This window comes from Crocodylus siamensis, chromosome 15 (assembly GCF_052110815.1).
Source record: "Crocodylus siamensis isolate JL-2025a chromosome 15, ASM5211081v1, whole genome shotgun sequence".
In the NCBI taxonomy this organism is placed as follows: domain Eukaryota; kingdom Metazoa; phylum Chordata; order Crocodylia; family Crocodylidae; genus Crocodylus; species Crocodylus siamensis.
In genome coordinates, this window is record NC_143409.1 from 38,245,466 (window position 1) to 38,266,862 (window position 21,397).

Sequence of the window (21,397 nt, forward strand, 5' to 3'; positions counted from 1 at the left end):
TCGGGGCCCTTTGCCCCTCGTGGCCTTGCCCCAGAACACTCTCGCTGGGCACGGGTCTGCAGTCCTCTGCCGCTCCAAACTTCCGCCGTGGCTCCGCCTCCTCCCCGGCTCTTCCAGTTCTCCTCTTCTCCGCGCCAGCGCCACTTTAGTGCCTGCCGGCCCCCGCACACACCTGGGGAAGGTAATTAGGCCTCCTGCCTCGAGGCGCCGCGGGGGGCTCGCAGTCCGAGCCGAACCCACTCGGCGACTGGGGCGCGCTCTCGCCCCAAGTTCGGCTGCGCCGCTGCTATCGCGCCCCACGTCCCGCCGCTGCCAACACTTTCCGGGCACGCTTGGACTGGCCCTGCTAGTCCCGGGGCTGTCTGGGGCCGGGGCTCTTTCACACCCTGTAACAAGCTGCTCCCATAACTGGTCACGTTAAGAGCTATCACAGAAGAAAGGAAGGTGGAAGGGCTTTACCTCCATATGTGCAGAAGAAGGTCAAATACCTCCTTCTATCCCTCTGTTACTTCCAACCACATGCCTGCATATCTCCCCCCACCCACCCACAGCCCCTTTCTGTAATTCACATCCTCCACCTGGCATTGCATCTTTCAAGTGGAGCTACAATGATCTAATATAATACAGATATTGCTATTATTTTAGAAATATATGATTTTTGACCTGACAAACGCATTTTTATTCAGAGTTAGACAAGAAGTTGTTTTCAAAAGATTAAAAGGAAGTACCCAGCTAGTGTTTCTTACATTACTTTATATTCGGGATGAATAACACAAGTCATTACAAGAGAAACATTTTTATTAAAATCATATATAAATTGTTTCTCTGACTTCCTGTATGCTTGTTCATTTTCTGTAATCTCTTTGTTACAGATTTGCCATTACAGAAGAAAAATATTTTGGGTTTTTGTTTTTACAAAACACCAGTACTTTCTTCTCCACCATACATGGCTAAATGTTTACTAGTTAAGAAGACAGACATCAAGAAAAAGGAATTTTCAAAACAACTTTTAAGAAATACCTGTATATGTTTCACCATCTTCTTTGAAAGTACCGAGCTCTTATCTCTAGCTGCCATTTTAATTACACTTCGCAGCCTGAGGCCAGCTGAATGATACGAAGTAGAACTTAGAGTCACATTTGCTATTAGTATCGGAAATTGAAGCTGCAAAATCTTAAGCTCTGCTCAACAATATGTTAAACATTTGTTTGGCTATATTGGCAGTGAATGCAAACATAGGCCTTGATCCTGTCAAGACGTATACATTTACTTTATTTTATACATGATATTGTCTAATGAATAGTCTATAAACTTTATAAATAGTCGCTAAAGGTGCATACCTATCCTGCCTTCTGATTGTCTAATGAAGTCAAAGAGGGTAAGTTTTTGCAGGATTGGGGCCCTAACCCCTAGAACTATGTGGGCCAAACCCTTGTTCCTGACAAATCACAAGGGTTTACCACAGACTATTAAATAGAAAAAGCATTTGACAATATGGACCTAAGCAAAAACCTGCTTAAGATAATGCCAAGGCTCATACTAACTTCAATGAGTAGTACTGGATGAGACCATATATGCTTGATCCTGTACCACTTGAAGGAAACAGGAATCAGATTAGGTCCCAAATGAATATATAAAATATTTATTTTTCCATCTAGATTACTACACAATGTTGGTGCTGATTTTCATTGTGTAATTTATTACGGAAATTCAAATAAGAACCAGTAAAGTACATTAAGAGATTAAAATATTCTTTGGAAATACTGTAAACGCATTACCAATTTGAATCTACTTATGCATGCTAAGTTATTGAAATCTAAATATATTAATTAAATTTGAAAGGTCAGTGGTCTTAACATCAGTAATAAAAATTCCTACTTGATGATAATTCATGATACAATACATCTTATTTTTACCTGATATTTTCCAGAATTGTTTGGATTATCACTCTTTCAATTGACATCAAACCCTCCAAGTTTTACTGACATAAAGAAAGAAGGCACAAGTACACAACTGATATTAGTAAAATACTGCATACAGATCTTTAACCCCATCTCATTTTTATCTATTTAATATTTTAAATGTCACAACACCTAAGGACAACATAAATGTTAAATTTCCTATGTTGCTCAAACAGATTAATTTTAGCCTATAACTATAAAATCACTATCTAGTTGACACACATACACACACAAAGTATTTTTTAAATGAAGTAAATATGTTATTCTCTGATGGGATCTGGATTTTTAAAAAAATGGTTAATTAGGAGCCAGTTCTGTTCCAAATGAAACCAAAGAGAGACTGTCCATTGACTTCAAATGTAGCAAAATCTAGCTGGATGTTGAACTTAACATTCATATGTGATATTACTCTTTGGGGATTTCTTTTTTCTTACATTGGGTATTTTAAAAAGAACTTTGAATTAACAATACGAGAAAGTGCCAACATTTCAGAATGTAATTCCCTAAACCTGCCCGTGAAAACAAGGGCAGCACTGAAACTCCTTTAACAAATTTGGCACCACCTTCAGCAATGCGTTTCTCTCATTTTACACCACCAACTCCACTGAAAACAACTGGTGTGATGCAACGGCTATCCACGGCTTTAGTAAATAAGAAGTATTTATCAATTTAGCTATCAAAAGTTTGCGTATGCCACTTACAGTAAAGATACAGACCTGTGGAACAGAAGCTCATGTCATTTGGTACATGCATTTAATTTAGATTACAGTTTGAATTGGGATTACAGCCTGTCATTTAGACATGTACATGCCCTTTGTTCAGACAAAAGTTTGTAATCAGTCATGGACCTGATTCTCCCCATGCTGGTATTTCCTGCTTCATTTGGTGAATCTGTTTCTGTAGTTCATCCTTGTCAAGTTTCATTTTACCTTCTAAAACCTGCCGCAGGGACCCAATGCTCTCGTAGATAGCTGCAAAGCCTATGTGTAGACAGAAGTTGAATTAGTGTTATTATTAAGCCTAGAAGTTAGACAAAAGCTATTTTTGTTTCAAGATCACAATTTAACAGTTCATTTAGTACATTTTCATTGCCAGGACACCAAAAGTTTTTAATGAAGATACAGGACTTTCTGCTGGTATAGATGGATGAGACTAAATTGAAGTCAATGAAACTGTATTCTTTTACGGATTACATGAGCCAGGGGGTGTTGAAAGAAATGTAAACATATCCTTTTTTCTTGGCTATTCCCAACAAATTACTGAGTTCCCTTTTTTTTTCTAAAGACAGATAAAATAATGCAAAGGAAAAAAACTCTCGAACTAATTGGGTTCCATTCTTTTCTTCTGTAGTTACTTGTGGATATGGCTGTTGAATATGTATCTTATCTGTGCACCCATTGCATAGCCCATTATAAATCTGATCAAAAACCTGCAAACTATATTGAGATCTTCAAGTGAAATATACTTTAATGGAAAGTATTATTATTAAACTAAATCACAAGTCACAGTAAAGGATTCAACAACTGTGGCCCTACCAGCATTAACTTCAGCTTTCATTTCTTTTATATCTTCATTAATTTCATTTTGAAGCTTGCTGATTCGAACATTTATTTTATCTTCAGTTTGTTTTGTTCCATGTGCTTCCATAGTTATTTTCTGGATTTCTTCTATTTTATCAAGTTTCACTGAGAGCTGGCTGAATTTCATCTCAATGGCACTTTCACTCATTTCCTGGGCTCAGTGAAAATAATTATAATTAGTTACTTTCAGATAATAAATTATATTAGTCATCCGCCTAGACATGCAAAAATTCTCTCTTATCATCATCTCTGCAAACTGCTGATGTTTAAGAAATTATGAACAGTTAATAAAAACTCTCGCATTACCTTGGTCATCATTACAAATTACATTTTTAGAAACTAAAATTTTGGTAATTTTAAAAGTGACGTTCAAATGTACCTGATATTAAAGGATTTTTTTTTTAATCTCTTAGTCAATAGAAATTTTGTCACTTTTGTGATGAGACCAGAATTCTGATAATATTTAGCACTTTTGAAAATCCCACTTTAATAACAACATTCTCTTATCATTAATAAGACCTCCATATACTTCCCTAGAAGTAATTTCAAAACATTTTATTACAGACACCTACAGTGTTTTCCTTAATGGTCAATGACAGCTGTTCAATTTTCTGTAAAAGATCTTTTTCAATCCGCTGATGTTCCTGTTCCAGCCAGGTACGTGCGGACAAAATCTGAGTGCTCAATTCCTCAACTGCATTTTTTAATCTAAGAAAAGAATAAATTAGCATGGAGCTCTGGAGACATAAAAGAGGTTATCAGAGGATCTGTGGCATTCTGATGACAATAATCATAAAAAAACATATTTTCCTCACACCATATTTAACAACATATTCATGCAAAATTTTTAACTAACTAGGAAAAATAGATATGATTTCTATATAGCTGTTCCAAAAAATTAAAAAGGGAGACTGTAATACTAGTTTTACAAAACATGATAACAATATTTAAGTATGTATGATGCATACTCTTCATGAAACTGTATACCACAATTTTGAAAACAAGTGTGGTATTCTATTCATTTTACTGTCCCTAAATGACAAAACAAGGACTACAAAATCAAGATTTGAATCTATATAAATGAATGCAGTGTCTATTTGGTAAGCAATCCACTTATGCAAAGTTTCTCTGTGGCTTCTCTTTTTTGGACTACTCAGTCACGTGAATAAGAGGGTTGGAAGGGACCTCAGGACATCATCCAACCCAACCCCTGCTCAAAGCAATACCATCCCCAGCTAGATCATCCCAGCCAGGAATTTGATGAGCTGGGCCTTAAAAATCTCCAGAGATGGGGAGTCCACCACCTCTCCAGGTAACCCATTTCACTGCTTCACCACCCTCCTAGTGAGAAAGTTTTTTCCTAATATCCAACTGAAATCTAGGGTTACCATAAGTCCAGGTTTTCCTGGACAAGTCCTATTTTTGGATCCACCAATCTCACTCTGGGTAGTATTTTGAAAACTGAACAAATGTCCAGGATTTTGCTCTGTTGAGCAGCTATCTTTTTCCTGGCATTTCCCAGCTTGCCCTAGCAAGGAGCTGCTTGGGGCTGGCGTAAGCAAGGGGAGGCTGATTGGATGCGGGGGACACCATGTGTCAGTGAGTACACATACGCATGTGGCTGGCATGCAATCAGGCAGGGTGGTGGGAGCAGCCTGAGTAGCTGGATGCATATAAGTCTATAGTAGGTGGGAGCTAGAGGGCCAAGGCTTGGGGATTGTCTGGGTATGGGTGGGATGGGTGTGTGAGGCAGGGCGAGTGCCTGGTGGCACTTCGAGAAGCTGTTCAGGCACTGAGGCTGCAGCAGTGTAGGAGGGGTGGAGGGAAGGAAGCTGCCCCCCAAGTGAGGCAAGAGGATATGGGGGCTCTTAGAGGGCAGCAGGGAGTGACATGGCTGAGCCAGCAGCACAGAGGCTGGTGTCCATGCTTGTAGGGACAGGACAACCAGGAGATGATGCCTGGTGGGGAAGGAGGAGCATGACCAAGCTACTTGATTCAGTGCTGGAACCCCAGCCTAAGGCAAGAGGATGGGGGGACAGTGCCACAGGCCTCCCCTCCTCTTCCCTCCCACCCATGCCAGAGCTGGACTCACTCTGCCACCACCTGCACGAATCAGAGCTGTCATACTCCAGCCCATTTGGGGTGGGGGCAGCTGGAGGCCCCCCCGGTAGGGTTGGGGGGAGCAGGGGGCTGTGGGTTGAGACTGAGGGCCACTAAGGGGACTGGGGGCTATGAGTTGGTAGTGAGGGGCACTGGTAGTGCCAGGCGGCTGCGGGTTGGGAGTGAGGGGCACCAGCAAGGACAGGGATTGAGGGTCAGGAGTGAGGGTCAGCACCAGGGATGAGGGGATGCAGGTTGGGACTGAAGGTCACCAGTATAGCCCATGGGGGTGAGGGACTGTGGGTCGGGAGGGAGGGGCCAGGGGTCTGCAAGTCAGGAGTGAGGGGCAGCAGCAGGGACGGGGGGCTGCAGGTTGGGAGTGAGGGGCACTGGCAGGGCCAGGGTGCTGTGGATTGGGAGTGAGGTGTCCCCCCAACAGGTGTCCTCTTTTTTGAAATTGGAAATATGGTAACCCTAACTAAACTTCCCTTGCTGCAACTTGAGACCATTGCTCCTTGTTCTGTCGTCTGCCAGCACTGAGGAGAGTCTAGCTCCATCCTCCTTGGAACCAGCCTACAGATAGTTAAAGACTGCTACCAAATCCCCCCTCAGTCTTCTCTTCTGCAGATTAATTGGACACCTATACACATGCATCCAGTCATCAGAGCCAGTCACCTCATCATAGAAGGCAATCAGGTTGGTCAGGCATGACTTGCCCTTGGTGAATTAATGCTGACTGTTCCTGATTGCTTTCTTCTCCTCCAAGTGCTTAGAAATTGATTCCTTGAGGACATGCTCCGTGATTTTTCCAGGGACTTAGGTGAGGCTAACTACTCTGCCCTGGATCCTCATTCTTCCCTGCATATGACTGCAACACGAGCTGCCCAAAACCAGTGATTGGTAATCCTTGAAGGAAAAGGATAATATCTAAGCCACTCCAAGGGCTCTTAGCATGTGTTTCCCTGCCATAAGTGTGAACACTCCTGTTTTAAGGGCCCTTAACTCATCTTTAAGCTAATATGTAAGAACACCCTAAGCATTCGAAGACCTAATCCTTGGATTTTTTTAAGTAACATGATTTTCTCATAAGACCAATACCCACTTTGTGTCCAGAAGGTGGAGCTGCTGGTTGCTTTCTTTGTATGCAAACTTAAGCTTTGCATCTTGCTGCATTATTGACTGCTCTACTCGACTCAGAAGGTGAGAAATCTGAAACAGAATACTGAGCTTACTATTTTTTCCTCACTTTCATCAAAGTATGTTTTGAACATGAATACATATGAAATGAATAAATATTTTAAAGAGATGCTGCTTGAGTTGACAGGCCACAGATTTAATCAACTTGCACATTTTCTATTCAGTTTTTTCTTAAACATTCCTCACAGAGAAAAATACGTGATTTCACAAAACAGGAGTGGCAGCATTACTCAGACAGAGATCTCTCAGCCAAAAATAACCTGGCTTTGCATATTTTCTTGCACTGAAAGCATCTGCTCTTCTTTTGTGCTTGTCAGGGGCAGGGGAATAGGTAACATGTAAGCATGTATAAGAAAGCTTCTGCTGAGGAGTAAGATTAATACCTTTGACCTGCACATAGTACATGTACTGAACAAATAAACAGTATGATTCTTTTACAAAACAGTGGCTGTGTCTACATGAGATGCTGACTGCATAGTAGCCCATGACTACTAAACAATAATGTTGCATGGCAGAAAATTTGACGCAAGGCTACTGTACAGTAACATCACAAAAAAGCCATTTGGCGGTGCTACTGTTGCAGTAACTCCACTTACTGTGCAGTCATTTATTATTTGTTTATACAAATAATAAATGACTGCGCAGTCAGTGTCTCACGTAGACACAGCTAGCATTGAGAAACATTCTATAGGAGTTTACGTATAAAACCATTTTAGAGACAAAATACTAGAAATAAGCTATTCATGCAAAACATTATCAAGAGTTACAATTCATTCCCATTTGAAAATAAATTCCTTTTATCCTGTTTAATTGGTGACTGTCAAGTATATGTACTGTGAAAGGTAGTTAGCCATACTAGACTGAAGTCTGGCAGAAGACAGGGTAGAGATGTACATTATAAACTAACTGAATCAGAGATGAATAAGCTTTCATGAGCAAGAGCTCACTTTATCAGGTATATGTAACTTTACTGTTCTGTATCTGATTATTGTGTTACAGGATACAGGATATTGTTGCTGAAAACATAATAGAGCATTATTGAGGAATAACCTCTAATAGACAATATTGATTATTCTCAACATGGTATGATTAATTAGGCATGTCTACACATGCAATTAATGTACAGAAAGCTTACTGCACAGTAAAAGACTGTCCAGTAAGCTTTCCTTGGGCTTCCCCTGGGAGCACATCTACGTGTGCTCCCTATGCAGGCAGTTCAGCGAAGGGCTACTCCTGCCCTGCTCTGCTCCGATATGGCAGCCAGGGGGAGCTTTAGGCCAGGCCTGGGCTGGCAGGGACCATCAGGGTCAGACTTGAGCTGGGGGGTGGGGGAGAGCTGTCCTACCTCTGGGGCAGCTGCCTCCCACCCTGCACCTCTGCCCTGGGAGCTTTTCTGCTGCCCAACCCCTGGTCCAAGATTGGAGCCATGGCTGGGACATTGTCCCCTTCCCTGGCTCTGAGGTCAGAGCCAGGGCTAGGACACTGTCCCCTGCCCTAGGAAGCTGCCTACTGTCAGGGCCAGCTCTGATCTCAAATCCTGGCTCCAATCTTGGAGCCAGCCTCAGCAGCAGACAGAGCTGCCAGAGGTAAGGGACAGTATCCCAGCCACAGATCCAATCTCAGATCTTGGCTCCGATCTTGGAGCTGGTCCCATCAGCAGGCAGCTTCTTGGAGCAGGTGACAATGTCCCAGTCTTAGAGCCAGGGCCTGCAGCTGCATGGGCAAGGGACATTGTCCCAGCTGCAACTGGCCAATTGGAGCAGAAGCTGGGAAGCAGGCAGGTGCCTGGGGGAGGGGACAGTTCTTCTAGGGCAGACCAGGAGCAATTTGCTCCTAGTCAGCTATGTAACCACTGAGCATTAGCTAATACACAGTAATCCACTACCTATATTTACACATGATAGAAAACCACACAGACTATTTTCATGCACAGTAGCTGATGTGCATGGTTACATAGTGATGCTTTACTGAACAGTAGATTAGTCTACTGCATAGTAAAGTGTCTTGTGTAGACACACCCATTTTTTCCAATTCACATACCATGTAGTACTTTGTAGATAATGCCACTGTATAACCAATAAGAAATTCTAGAGATAAGTCTTGAGTCTGTAGGGATATGGCTTTAGAACAACAGCTTTCCAAATACTCAACTTCAGAAAAGCAGATTTTAATAGACTTAGATAACTGGTGGGTAGGATACCATTGGACACAACCCTAAAGATAAAAGGACTGCAGGAAAAGTGGTTGCTCCTTAAAGATACAATATTATGGGCACAAAGTATGCTATCCCAGTGTGAAGGAAGGCTAAAAAGCATAGCAGTTATCTCAGTGTGAAGGAAGCATAGCAGTAACCCTGCTTGGCAAATCCATGAGTTCTTCAATTACTTGAAACTTCAAAATGAACCTTACAAAAATTGGAACCTTGGCCATACTACCAAGGAGGAGAATAATCTTTCAGTGTTGTAGAGACAAAATTAAAGGGTGGCAAGGTATATAACTGAGGTTTAGCTAGCAAAGAACATTAAGGCAACAAAAACATTGTATAAATATGCTAGAAGAAAGAGGAAGACAAGGCAAGCATAAGTCCCTACTAAAAGGAAAGAGGAAACTAAGAATGAAGAATGCAGAAAAGGCTGAAGTTTTTAAGGCTTTTTTGCTTCAGTCTTCATAAAAAAAGATCTTGTAGAATGATGATTAGTGTAGGTAGCATCAAAGACAGAGAAGGAGGTGCTCACTCTAAAGAAAGGAAAGAGAAAGTTTGCAATTATTTAGATAAGCTAAATATTTTCAGATCAGCATTGCTGGATGATATTTACCCCAGAGGAATTGTCTGAGGTAAGTACAGAGGCATTGGTTATTATCTTTGAAAACTCATGGAAGAAGCTCCTGGAAGACTGCAAATATTGTGCCTATCTTTTCAAAAAGGAAATAAGGAGGATGCAGGGAATTAGAGAATAGGCAGTCTAATCCTGATAACTTGAAAGATATTGATGCACATCACCAAGGAATCTATTTCTAAGCACCTAAGCAACCTGTGACTTGGAGGGGGAGGAGTGGATGTGATATACCTGAGCTTGTGTAAGACTTTTGACACATTCTAACACTCTTAGACTTTAAGAAAATATGGGCTTCATAAAATAGCTGTAAGTTATGGGCATAACTAATTGGGAAATCATATCCAAAGTCATCAACAGCTCAATGTCAACATGGAAAGAGATATCAAGTGGGGTTCCCCAGGGATCTGTCCTACATCTTCTACTGTTCAATATCTTTATTCAGCACTGGGAAGACCTCATCTTGAAGCATTATGTCCAGTTTTTGGCACCACACTTCAAGAAAAAATGTGAACAAATTGGCAGGAGACCAAGAGGAGACCAACAAAAAGAAATCAGAAATATTGAGAACATAATATCTGAGGGAAGGTCAAAAGAACTGGGGTTATTTAGTCTAGAGAAGAGATTACAGGGGCTTTGGTAACAGTCTGCAAATACAAAATGGTTGGTTATCAGAACAACGTTGTCTGTGCTCAATGGGAACAGGACAAAATGTAACAGGTTTAAATTGCAATAAGGGAGATTTACGTCAGATATTAGGAAGAACTTTTTAACTCAAGGAGTGGTTAAGTATTAAAACATATTCCTATAAAGGCTGTGGAATCTCTATCAATGGACATTTTGGCATGCAACTTAGACAAAAGTTTGTCTGGAATGCTTTATGCAGAGATGATCCAGCCCTGAACAGGGAGATGAAGTAAAAACCTTATGAAGTCCCTTCCATACCTTTTTTCCTATGATTCTATGATAAGGGAAGCCAGAATCCTTTTCCAGTAATATATTTATTTCTCATGAAAGTAATGGAGAAAGACAGAGGAGGAATCTAACTAGTGGATTTGGGCATTCAGAGATGAAACCACAAAAGCTCCATCCCCAAAAGCTCTATGTAGCCTTCCCAGAGTCCCTTTCACATAGAGTGAGGAGCTCCTGAACAAGCCCTTGTCCCTCCCACCACTGTATTCATTCCATTGGGTACTTCAAAGCCATGTATAAAGCCTGGGGAGAGACCAGATCCATCCCCAGATGAATGTAGTTAATTCCTATCAATTTGAATTCAATCATATTAAGCCATGTTACACTCTTATTTAATTGACATCCATCATACTTGCACATAAAGACTGAGAATAAAATGTGGCTTCTCGAAGAAGCTCTGTTCTAGTAGTCAGTATCATAACAATCTTTCCAATTTACTGCTTAAAAATGTATACCTCCCTCCCAAAATAGTAAATGACTAGATTCTCTTAGTTGCTTAACCTGTGACATACCTGATTTTATAAATTACTACCACATTTTAATTAAGCGCAGAAAATGCACCTTAAAGGAATCAATATCTTTATTTGTGATATTCAAAAAATACAGAACAGATTGTTTTAAAAGCTGCCAGCAAAATATTAATGGGCTTTTAGACAGCTCTTGGGTGCCAAGCTTTAGATCAGTGCGAATTTTTATGGCATGCAGTAGGAATGCTTGCATTCAACTACAGCAATTTGAAGAGTGACACTGTAACAGGTTATAGAACATAGATTTTCCATGTTTTCAAATTGTAAATGTAACCTACTTGAATCATGGAAAATTTCTTTGTTGAGCATTTTTCTGATCTGGGTTTAAATACAGCTGTTGGAAATGTCTTGGGATCAATTTTCCTTTATGACTAATACACCTACAGTACTCATGGCTAATTCAATGGGATTATTTAATGTGTTTTACAGAAATGTTAACTTCCCACATACCACATACCAGATTTACTCAAATCCAGGATAAGGTTCTTCACCCCCCTCCCCCCCCCCCCACCATTTAACATGAGAAAAAACACTCCTAACCCTGGATTTGAATACAAATGAGGGAGCAGACAGTTGCTGAGGCTCCAACACTGACTCCAGGTGAGGGTCAGGGTCAGAGCTGGATCCACAGCCCCTGCCTGCCCTAACTCACCACCTCTGACCCTCTCTCTACTCCCACTACAGCCTTTCCCCTACCATAGGCCCCAACCCTTACTGCCTCTTGCCCTTCAGCTTCAGCCCAGCTCTGGCCCTGCTCCATACCAGAGCACTGAACATGTAGTTGCTCCAGCCCCAACCCAGCCATGCAGCCAGGGCCAGGACTGGGGCCAGAGTTACCACTGCCAAAACTGCTGCTGCATGATGATGCTGGAGCAGAGCCAGAGTTGGGCAGGAGCTGAAGCCAGACAGTAAAGAGTTGTGGGGTGGGAAGGTAGGGGAGGGTGAGGTGGTGGCAGGGGAGGAGACATCAGGGGTCAGAGGCTGTGGGGAGCACATGTACTAGGTGAGGACAGCAGGCACTGCAAGAGGGGGAGTGGGACAGGTGGGAGGAAGAGCAAGTAGGGGGGACAAGTAGTGGAGGGTACAGTGTACAGCACAGGTGGGCACAGGCATAGTGGGGAGCCCAGCTGGTGCAGGCATGCAAGGGGTGGTGCCTGTGCACCCCAGGGGAGCATGTGCTAGAATGCGCAGGCAATTGAGCAGGGGGCAAGTCATGTTGTAGGAGAATCCAGTGACCTAATCCCTGCCCTTCGCTCCCTGCCACTGTTTGCCCCACTGCAGCAGTGGGCAGGGGGAGGGGTATGCATTTAAGAAGACCCTCCAATAACAAATTTATAAATTGCCCATGTATAGAATCTAATTATTGGAGGGTCATCTTAAATTCAGCATCCTCATGGATTCAGGTAAATATGGTATAAGTCTAGATTCTGAGTAGTCCCTATTTGGCTATGTTGAGCATAGAAACAAACTATGGCTCCCACCCACAGGCCTGCTGTCAAGGGGGCACAGACTACAACATGTAGACTTGAAGCTTCCCCCACTCCATCCTGACCCATGGAAGGGAACTGGTATGCCAGGATAAGCCACTGGCAAAAGCCAAATGGCTGGTGCAAAATGCAAGGAGAGCATCACTTAAAGCAGAGGTGTCAAAGACATAGGGCCCAGTGCTGCCTGTGGGTCCCGAAGTGATGTGGAGTGCAGCATATGGAGCATGCTGGATGGCTCCACACAAAGCCCGGAGCAGTGCAGCTGTTGCTGAGAGTAGCACAGCCCCAGAGTAATTGTGTGAAGCTCTGGGGATGTGCTGCATGTGACAGGAGATTCAGGGCCGTGTAGCACAGCTCCATGGCAGGGGCTCTGGGGCCATGGGGTATAACCCTGTGGTGGTTGGGGCAGGACCAAAATTTGGGCCCAGTCTGTGAACAGGCCCACAATATTTACCTGGCCCATGGGGCCAGATAAGTTTTACATCCCTGGCCTAGACAAACTTGCCTCTGCATGTCCCTGATGCCCCAGTGGAGCCCTGCTGCCATTTCTAGGATTTCTTATGTAAGGCATTGAATGACTCAAATCTGAGGTATGCAGTATTTTAGGGACAGGAAATCAGTCGATTTTGTTCCCTCAAGATTAAGGATATTTTATTCAGTAGGAACATAGTCCCAGTTTCTTACCTACTATCTACATTCGGGACTACTTGTAGAAGCCTTGAACTTTACTAAAGCTAAGGCACTCACTCTACTCATTTTCAAGGCTCCTAAGAGCAATCATAAAACTATCACCTTTCATTTTCCAGGCTTCTAATACCAGCCCCAAAACTGGCTATTAGCAGCTCTGAAAAATGACAGAGCTAGTCAGTTTTGAAGCTGTTAACACCACAGCAACAAAAACATGGTGCAAGAATGACCAGTGTTTACACTAAGTTTGGAAAAATGCAGGTCAGTGTGTTAGAATTGCACAGCTGGAATCTTGTCCTTGATAAGGGAAGCCGCTGCCCAAGACTATCTCTCTCCTCCTCACACTTTCACATGCTGATTACAGAAACCAGTTCAAACTGGAATTTAACTGCATAGCCTAAAGGAATGAACTCTTGATGAACTCTTGTAGTACTGAGCATGCTTAATTAGCTGTTACATATTTACCTCTCCGCCCCCCCTACTCAAATAACTAATTATACTATACATGCAACGTATATAATGGTGTAATTACATGTATGTTCATATAATGTGGGAGTAAGTTGCAAGAACTTCTATATCTACACACGCGTTAAGGAGATTTGAGAAGCATAAAAGCCGCTTGCAAACACAATCAGTCGTCGGGAGCTGATTTGAGCACGTCTACGCCCCGACCTTGCTTGCAAGCAAATAAACCCTTAAGTGCCGACTGATGTCTGTCTATGTGTCTGTGATCTCTGCGTGCCTCCAGGGAACAAACCACAATTTGTGCAACAATTTGGCGAGCCAGACAGGAGCCTCCTGGACCACCCTGGGACCCAGTGACAAGATCGTCTCTGCTGCCACGGGGAGTGCGCACCGAGCCGCCTTTTCGGGCTTGCCCGGGGGTTTGAGGCGTGAGTCAGGGTACCCGGGAGGTTAAAGGCTACCTGTGTAAAATTCTCGGTTTCTGAAGACGCCAGACACACATTCTGGCATTCCGATCGAGATCTCTAGGATACTTGAGTGAGTATACGAATTCCCTTGCCCAATTTGGTTTTTGGATCTGGAAGAGACTTGTTCGATTTAGTTTTGTTCCGGGGATTCTTTTGGCCAGGAATTTGGTGTGCGTTGGATGCACTTTTGCAGACAGTCTTTGACTCGGATCTTTTGGTGCATGCTTTCTGGCATTTGGTGTGCGTTGGACGCACTTTTGTGGGCATTAAAATGGGTGCGGGTAGCTCCCGTGTAGACAACTCAAGTACTCCTCTGGGTTGTGTTTTACGGAACTTTAGTAAATTTACAAAGCAGGCAGATTATGGGGTAAAAATGAAAAAGGATGATTTAATTAAGTTTTGTCAACTCGAGTGGCCAACATTCGGGGTCCACTGGACCCCGAAAGGATCCTTTGTAGTGAAAGAAGTGACAGCTGTCCATGAGGTAGTTATGCAGGATGGACACTGGGATCAGTTCCCTTAAATAGACTGTTGGTTAGAAGTTGTCCGAGATCAGCCACCTTGGATTAAGAAATGCTTAGTAAAATCTCACGTGATGGTTGTTAAAGGAAAGACCCGAGGGGGACTGCCTGTACTCTCCGAGTCTAATGAGGGAGGGGGGGATCCTGAATTAGCCGGGTATCGGGCTCATTCTCCGGTCACCCCGATAGGTAGCGAGGATGAATCAGACACCTCCTCAGGACCCAGTCCTTCTGCACCACCACTCCCTCCCTCAGGGAAACCACCGGCGTATCAAAATATACCTAATGATTCAGAGCAAGTGCCTCAGCCAAGTGCCCCATCTGAATCGGGGAATAAGGGCTATAAATTGCGCAATATTGTAGAATCACAGACGGTGCTGAACTGCCCGATGCGAGAGGTTATCGGAGAAAGGGGCGATGCAACTTTTGTCTACACCCCATTTAGTACCTCAGACCTATTCAATTGGAAGAATCAGAGCCCCTCTTTTCGTGAAGACCCTGAAAAGATGAGGGACTTGTTTCGATCCATTGGGCAAACCCATCGACCCACTTGGGCTGATGTCCAGATGATGCTCCAAACCCTCCTGACCCCTGAGGAGAGTAGATTAGTATTGGGAACAGCACAGTGCATTGCAGCAGCCAGGTTAGAAGCGGAGGGAGCTGCCGGTCATGCGTTGCGTGATACCTGCCCTGTTGAGGAACCGGGATGGGATAATCATACCACAACAGGAAGAGAGCTGACTGCACAGTATCTGGGGATTATAGTGGAAGCAATGGGGAAGGCAGTGCCCTGGGTTACTAATCTGTCTAAATTGTATGAAGTGAGACAGGGAAAAGAAGAGGATCCCTCAGCCTTCCTTGGGAGGCTGTACGAGGCGTTCCGCAAGTTTTCGGACCTAGATCCAGAAGCCCCAGATAATCAACGCATGGTAAATCTTATGTTTATTGGTCAATCTGCTGCTGATATTCGTAGGAAGCTACAGAAAACTGAGGGAGGTCCTGGGAAACCGATTTCAGAGCTGGTGGAAATCGCATATAAGGTATACGGGAATCGTGAGTAAGTGCAGGAGCGCAAGGAGGATAAAAAGGCTCAGCAACAGATGGCAGTGCTGGCGGCTGCTATAACTGGAGGTAACCCTGGAAAGGCTGGGATACAGAAAGGGAAAGGAGGAAGAGTGGGAGTGGACGTATGTGCTTACTGTAGGGAGAAAGGACACTGGAAGAGGGAATGCCCAAAGCTGAAGGAGAAGAGAGAGGGTGAACCAAGGGGTCACCTCATGCGGGCAGAGGAAAAGGGTGAGGACACAGAATGAAGGGGACAGGGATCTAAGACCGCTACCCTTCGGGTTGGAGCCCAAGAAGATCCCATGGTAACTATTAGGGTTGGTGGCAAAGACTTTGAAGCCTTGGTTGATACTGGGGCTACATTTTCAATGATTCCAGAAAAAACCCCTCGTGCAGGAACTAGCGAACAGCATGTTCCTGTGGAAGGGATTGAGGGAACGCAATCCCAACTCCCCATTTGTAAGCCACTCCTCACCAAAGTGGGGGACCATTTGCTTGAGCACTCCTTTGTATATTCTCCAAGTTGCCCGGTTGCGCTGCTTGGACAAGACCTACTCACAAAACTGCAAGCTGAGATATTTTTCAGAGACGACCAGATGGTGGTCCAGTTACCTGTCAAGCAGAGCTCGAACTATCAGATGGCTCTCCTAGAGGACCGACGCCCTGTAGTAAGTTCTGAAGATCACATGACTGGAGTAGACCCTTCGGTATGGGCTGATGGAACCCCTGCACGAGCTAAGTCGGTCTCCCCGGTAAGGATCATACTCAAGGATGGGGAGGGGCCCGTTCGGGTAAAGCAGTATCCACTCAGCCAAGCGGCCAGGGTTGGACTCAAGCCGTTAATAGAGAAATACAAGAAGTACGGATGGCTAGTGGAAGGGTCCTCACCATATAATACCCCCATTCTTGGAGTGCCGAAGGCGGATGGGGTCTCATATAGACTGGTCCAAGACCTGCAAGCAGTAAATAAGAAGGTTCTTTCAGACCACCCTGTAGTCCCGAACCCACATACGATTTTGACACAAGTACCGGGGGAAGTCGAAATATTCTCAGTGCTAGATTTGAAAGATGCTTTCTTCTCCGTTCCATTTTACTGAGAGAGCCAAAAATTGTTTGCTTTTGAATGGGAGGACCCAGATACTTTCCATAAAGCCCAGCTCATGTGGACAGTTCTCCCACAAGGATTCATAGCAGCCCCCCATATTTTCGGACTTGCCCTTCAGAAGGACTTGGAGGAGTGGAAGGGATCACACCCCGCAGTGACTCTCCTCCAGTATGTGGATGACCTGCTGGTTGCAAGCCCAAATTTGCAACTCTGCGAGGAAGCCACCAGATCACTGCTAAACACTCTAGGGGGAAAAGGATATAAGGTCTCTAGAGAGAAAGCCCAAATATGTCAGCCTCAAGTTATATTTCTGGGATATAAGCTCTCAAAGGGAGTCAGAGCCCTGAGTGCGGACCGCATACAGGCAATCCAAGGTCTAGCCTCACCTAAGTCACCCAAGGAGCTGCGGGCATTCCTAGGGCTAACTGGGTTCTGTTGACTATGGATACAAGATTATGGTGGGAAGGCCAGACTGCTGTATGACTCCCTGACTAAGGAGGGTCTCACTGAATGGAAATGGACTAAAGAAATGCAGCACGCCTTTGATTTGCTTAAGGCAGCATTAACCCAGCCCCCTGCCCTGGCCATCCCAAATGATAAAAAGCCATATCGACTGTATGTTCATGAGAATCGAGGGGTTGCATCAGGGGTGCTGACACAACCATCAGGCCCAACTTGGAGACCCGTGGGATATTACTCAAAGGTTCTAGATCCAGTTGCGCTCGGGTGGCCAGCCTGCCTTTGGGCTGTGGCAGCCACAACAGTTGTTGTCGAAGAAGCCCAGAAGATAGTCATGGGTGCGGATATGGAAATACACACCCCACATGGAGTTCCCCAGATTCTAGGGACTGAGGGGGGAAAGTTTCTCAACCCCTCCAGACAATCATGGTATGAGATATTTTTGCTCTCTAATCCAGGACTTACTTTCAAACATACCACAGCTTTGAACCCTGCAACCTTGCTGCCGGAACCAGGGAGACCAACGCATGACTGCCTTGAGGTCCTGAATCAAACCACACAGGTGCGACCTGATCTTACTGAGGACCCAATTGAGAACCCAGATGCTGAATACTTCGTAGACGGCTCCAGCTCTGTCATCGATGGAAAAAGACGAACAGGATGTGCAGTGGTAACCTTGGATAAGGTAGTATGGAGGGAATTATTCCCGAGCTCATGGTCGGCACAGGCCGCAGAACTCACTGCGCTCACCCGAGCATTACAGTTGGGGGCAGGCCAGCGGGTTAATGTATATACTGATTCTTGCTATGCTTTTTCTACGGTTCATGCGCACGGACTATTGTGGAAAGAAAGGGGTTTCATTACGGCTTCTGGGAATAAAATTGCTAACGGCCCCCAGATTATCAAGCTACTAGATGCACTCCACCAGCCTAAAGAGGTAGCAGTCATTCAGGTGCGAGCCCATGGGAAGGCTGCTGAGGAAAAGCATAAGCTTGGAAACGCAAGGGCTGATGCGGCAGCAAAGGAAACTGCATTTATTGGTGGAGAGGCAGAGGAATTATCCAGGCAGGCCTTGTCCCATGCCGTATGGCCATACGTCCGGGATCTAGTCCCGCAGTATTCCCCTGAAGATAAATTTGCACAGGAGACTCGTGCAGAAAAGAACTCCCATGGGTGGTGGATAGTACCAGGAGGGAGAGTCATGATACCTAGGCCATTACTTCGAGAGGTGCTGCACCAGCTCCATGCAGGTACCCATAGGGGAGGCTTGGCTATGGGTGATCTAATGATCCACCAAGCAGTAGCCCCAGGGCTATATGTAGAAGCTCAGCGCATTGCTACCAGGTGCATCACATGTCAGAAAGTAAACCCTCGAATGAAACCTCCTGTGCCAATGGGAGGTAGACCCTGGGCAGCGTACCCTGGACAAGCATGGCAGATTGATTTTGCTGAGCTGCCACGGTCCAGACATCATAAGTTTTTACTTTTCATGGTAGACCAGCTCTCCAGTTGTGTTGAGGCATGGTCCACCAGGACTACAGTAGTGAAATATCTGTTGCAGGAAATCATTCCCCGGTATTCTCTGCCCGAATCCATCGAGTCGGATCAAGGACAACACTTTGTAGGAAAGGTAGTTCAAGAAGTCGCACAAGCCCTCAAGATCACTTGGAAACTACACACACCATGGAGACCACAGAGTTCAGGACAAGTGGAACGCATGAATAGGACCTTAAAAACTCTACTCACCAAGATCTGTATTGAAGCACACCTTAAGTGGCCTCAGGCATTGCCGCTAGCTCTTACTTACATTCGAAACACTCCCCGACGAGGCATCAAATTAACCCCATATGAAATTATGTTTGGCATGCCTCCTCGGGTCTTACCTCCTAGATTGCGAGAAAATGTAACTTTTGAATTAGGTAATAGCGAGCTTCACATGTATGTTATTGCTTTGCAGTCTGTCTTGTCTTCTCTTCACAGGTATGCAGCCTCCTTTCAACGTCTGCCTTTAGACGTTCAGGTACATGAATTCCGCCCGGGAGACTGGGTCTCGGTGCAGCGGTGGAAAAAGAAACCTTTGACTGAGCGGTGGAGTGGCCCTTTCCAGGTACTTTTAACAACCCACACCGCTGTAAAGATTGCTGGCCATGACCGTTGGATACACCATACCCGTGTGAAAAGACATCCACGAGCGTCAGAGGACACCAGCTCCCAGGACGGGCTCACTCCGGAGGCTGAGCCGTCCTCGGAACAAGAAGCCAGCAGATGGAGCTGTGAACCAACTGGTGATCTCCAGTGCGCCTGAGGCGGCTTACTCAGAGTCCAGAAAATTAGATAAGGAAGTAACAAAAGAAGAGTTTAGGTTGTATTCGATCTCAAGAGAGGGGGGATATGGCGGGAGTCTTAATATGCCTTGTTGTTATCTGTGTAGTAAAGGAGGCAGGATCGAGCAGCCCTAGCCGTCACTCTATATCCCCGTCCCCCTCAATTGCTCCCTCAGAAGCAAATTTGTATGTTGACATGATGGAAAGAATTGCAGGTATCTTCAATCTCACCAACTGCTGGGCCTGTGGGGGACTCCAGGAGGTCGGAGGACGGTGGCCTTGGAGGGCTTTTCCTCTGGCCCCAAAGTGGCTAGTAAGTAGTACGGTGGATGTTAGAAATACTAGTCAAGAATGGGATGAAAACCATAGCTGGGACCTTTCCCAGGTAGCACTGGGGGAATATTGCATCAGTAATAATGGTACAGGAAGGAGTTTAGGACATAGCCATTGTGCATGGACCTTGAAGGTGCAGTGGATGAACCTTACAAAATCAGAACAGAATTCTTATCCTAACAGTTCAGGGTATGATCAGCTAGTGTGGCAGCACCCTAATGGAACAACTGCGTGGTTTAATAAGTTTTGGAGTGCCACAAATCAAAGTAGTTATTGGACAGATTGTACAAACAATACCCAGGATGGGCTATGGGAATGTTCCATGAGAGGAAACCTCACAGCTGCTGGTCCTTTAGGTCTGGGAGGGGGATTGGGGTTTCCTGAGATGCCCTATGGTTGGGCCCCTCCAAATGCCACTGATAGAGAAAATAGGGCTTTAAAAGGACACTATTGGATTTGCGGACGACGGGCCTATACAATACTACCACAAGGGTGGGTAGGAACCTGGTACATTGGGGTGATTATACCAGTTTTCTTCTTACTACCATTTGAGGTTGGAAATAAGTTGGGGATCTCTTTGTATGATGATTGGAAGAGGGACAAGAGAAGTATTGATGTAAGTTTGACACAGGGTGGCTCCCAAAACTGGAAGGAGGATGAATGGCCCCCTCAAAGGATTATTGAGTATTATGGACCGGCCACATGGGCCAGTGATGGAAGTTGGGGATACCGAATACCAATATACATGTTAAATAGAATTATCAGATTGCAGGCAGTCTTGGAAATAATTACTAACCAAACTGCCACTGCTCTCGAGTTACTGGCCAGACAGAGTTCTCAGAAGAGAGAAGCCATATACCAAAATCGAATGGCCTTAGACTATTTACTCGCAGAGGATGGTGGAGTCTGCGGAAAGTTCAACCTTTCTAACTGTTGTCTCCAAATAGATGATAACGGGAAAGCAATCTTAGAGATTGCCAAGGAGATTAGGAAAATAGCCCATGTACCAATACAAAAGTGGAAAAACACATGGGATGGGGACTGGTGGTCTAATCTGCTTGGGGGAGCCTGGTGGAGAAAAGTAGGGTTTGTATTTCTGTGTGCTCTGACTGGGTTGATTTTTATTCCTTGCCTTACTCCCTGTTTCATAAGATTAATAACACCACCGTTGAAGGAATGCAAGTTGCGACAGTCCCCCTCAAAGCGCAGACTGCAGCAAAGGTTATGGTTCTTAGAAAGATTCCTCGTAATTATCTTAATCTGTCTAAATAGGAATGGGAAGCAGAAAGCATCTTGAGGGGGGAATATTGTTA

At 44.6% G+C, this 21,397-nt stretch overlaps 1 protein-coding gene across 1 annotated transcript in view; it reads right to left on the reverse strand.

The window, feature by feature from the left end:
• Positions 1 to 792: 792 nt before the first annotated feature.
• FAM81A (family with sequence similarity 81 member A) overlaps positions 793 to 21,397 on the reverse strand; it is a 58,614-nt gene continuing 38,009 nt past the window's right edge. The window contains exons 7-10 of the mRNA XM_090029539.1: positions 6,744 to 6,850; positions 4,114 to 4,249; positions 3,497 to 3,692; positions 793 to 2,941 (exon numbers count right to left, since the gene is read on the reverse strand). Coding sequence (XP_089885665.1) covers positions 2,802 to 2,941; positions 3,497 to 3,692; positions 4,114 to 4,249; positions 6,744 to 6,850 — 579 coding nt within the window. The 3' untranslated portion in view covers positions 793 to 2,801. The remainder of the gene's footprint in view (positions 2,942 to 3,496; positions 3,693 to 4,113; positions 4,250 to 6,743; positions 6,851 to 21,397) is intronic.